This window comes from Asparagus officinalis, chromosome 4 (genome assembly GCF_001876935.1).
Source record: "Asparagus officinalis chromosome 4, Aspof.V1, whole genome shotgun sequence".
In the NCBI taxonomy this organism is placed as follows: Eukaryota; Viridiplantae; Streptophyta; class Magnoliopsida; order Asparagales; family Asparagaceae; genus Asparagus; species Asparagus officinalis.
In genome coordinates, this window is record NC_033797.1 from 32022857 (window position 1) to 32025392 (window position 2536).

General features: G+C 40.9%; 1 protein-coding gene across 3 annotated transcripts; it reads left to right on the forward strand.

Annotated features, from left to right (window-relative positions):
- On the forward strand, positions 1-1700 carry LOC109835878 (S-norcoclaurine synthase-like). Of its 3 annotated transcripts, none has more exons than XM_020403858.1 (2): positions 1-192; positions 1262-1700. In XM_020403858.1, the coding sequence occupies exons 1-2, from the start codon at positions 12-14 to the stop codon at positions 1576-1578; spliced, it is 498 nt and encodes a 165-aa protein (XP_020259447.1). In that variant the 5' UTR covers positions 1-11; the 3' UTR covers positions 1579-1700. The 3 variants fall into 3 exon arrangements, with proteins under 3 accessions (XP_020259447.1, XP_020259448.1, XP_020259449.1); XM_020403859.1 differs by having other exon boundaries at positions 1277-1700; XM_020403860.1 differs by having other exon boundaries at positions 1286-1700.

A 2536-nucleotide genomic window follows, 5' to 3' on the forward strand; every position in this document is an offset into this window, starting at 1 on the left:
AGGAGAGAGAAATGAAGGGAAACGTTTCACAGGATGTAGACATGGAAGCTACCGCCGACGAGGCATGGGGAGTTTTCGGCACTCTTCGAGTCGTCGAACTTATCTGCAAAGTGCTCTCCGGTGCAGTCTCAAGGGCTGAGGTTGATGGTGACGGTGGAGTTGGCACTGTTATTTCTTTCGTTTTTGCTTCTGGTTTGTTTCAGAAACCTTTTAACTAATTTTGATTGTCATAGTTTTAATTTTGATGTTATATTATCAATATTTCTTAGTCAACCTCTAATGTTCTGTTGGTATCAGCATCATGCTTCTTCTACTATTGAGTAGCAGCTGTTTGAGCTCTGACAGAAGACTCTATTCACGATTTTAGATTTGATAAGGCTCTAATTGAATGGACGTTTGTGATTCAAAACAACACGTTTACAATAAAATCTTATTTAGTATAGTGGAGAAGTGCTACTATTGAATAATTAATAGACTAATGAATGGTTTGTTAGATTTATCTGGTTCTATTCGGATTTTAGGAATGAGTGCAACTCTTCAGGACATGGTGAGTGATTGATTTAGAATGAATCAGAACCACGCTCTAGATAATAAACAGTTGTTATAAAAAGCAGTGATCTCTTAACTACTTTTCTGATAGTATAGAAAGATCCAAATTATATCTGGAACTAGATACCAATTACCTTTGCTTTAATTCAACTAAATGTTGTTCACCTGTTTTTGAGTGAATTTGCATCATGGCTTGGATTGAAATATTACTAGACTGAATTTGTTGACTGAGAAGGTTGATTATAGCTTACAAAAGTGCCTTGGCAGTGTTCCAATGGAGATACACAATTTATTGCTAGATTTGGTTTTTGTTGGAGACATTAGATCTCGGATTGGAATTCTCTTCAATTAGGTGGTAATTGGAGAGAGTCTAATTACCTAATCATTACCGTTGATTTGAAGGAATGAGACATAGGATTCCCGTAATCACAAATAGTGGTTTTCACAATAGTGTTTTTCAACGCAACGGTTCTCAAAATAAGTGAAATCCTACGTGGTATCAGCTCATCCCCATGAACTACAATTAACAGTAATGATTAAGGTAATTAGACCCTCTCTAATTACCATCTAATTAGAGAAGATCCGAACCCATTAGATCTCTCTTTATTATGGTAAAAAGAAACAGATGCCTCTCGAACCAAACAAGTCATCACCACAAAACTCATATCACACTTACGTCATCTACCTAAATGAAATTTACATGAACTCACAGCTTTTGTCTGGCAAGGTAACAAAGCTTTCAAGGAAAAGATTGTGGCACTCGACAATGAGAAGCGCATTAAGGAGGTAGAGGTAATACAAGGAGGGCTTTTAGACTTGGGTTTCAAATCACACCGGGTTCGTTTTGAGATAATGGAGAAGAACCAGAGCCATTCCATAATCAAGTCGACCATCGAGTACGAGATCGACGACGAGCATGCGGAGAAAGCTTCAGTCGTCGACGATAATAACATTGGTCGCTTGGCTACTCTTGTTGAAGGAGTTGCCAAATGTCACCTAGAGGAGAAAGCTAATGCTGTCAAGTGCTAAATTTAACATGCTAATGCCTTCATCTTTCTTGTTCAATAATGAATTGCCCTCGGCGGGGGCTAACTCAATTATGTTTTTTTTTTCCCATTCACTCTATATATGGCTTGCTAATAACTTTTAGTTGGAACAACAGGCGTTGTGCTTCCATGCTATGAAACAACCACTGTTAGTGACGTGTCCCGACGATTGTTAGCTGTATATAGGTCCTAATGCGTCTGATATGGAGTCTTCCTTTTAGCACCTTTTTTTGTAGGTATTAATATTGTCCTCAGATCTGTAGGCATCGAAAATTACCTATAGGTCTCCACGAACGGCTCAGTGTTAAGAAAAGACGATGAACGTCACTATCCAGTTTACAGAAGCTTGATTGACGTCGACAAACGCTTGAAGTGAATCGACAAACTACGTGAAGCATCGGAGTTTCAGAATAATAAGGATACGAATTGATCGAGAGCCCCGCGTCGCCTACAAAAGGCGCTACGCCCCTCGTATCCCAGTTGATTCCACAGATGATCTAATCATTGGAGCTTATAGAACTTCTCGTCGGCTTTCCAACGCACTTTGAATCACTCAAATCCGAGTTCGGACGAAGAAGTTACGGCGGAAACGAACAAGTATACATAACGGAGCGTCTCAGGCTGAACTGGGACACCCGAGGTATCTCGGCACGAGCGAGACACCCTAAGGTGTCTCGGCCAAGGCCGAGACACCCTTGGGTGTCTCCAACCCCAGATCTGTCCGTTACGTGGTTTTAACCGCCCGGAACCCCCTCAAGCCTATAAATACAAGCCTCAGACCCTTATTTTTCCGGATCTGGAATTCTCGTGCCTCGGAGAAGCCCTGCCGGATTGAAGACTTAAAGTGCACAGATTTCAGAGAGGAGGAGGAGTTAGATCTGCAGCCCGGTTCGTTCCTTAGGATTATCCCGTTGTGGTAATCTTAAGAAGAGTGATTATCT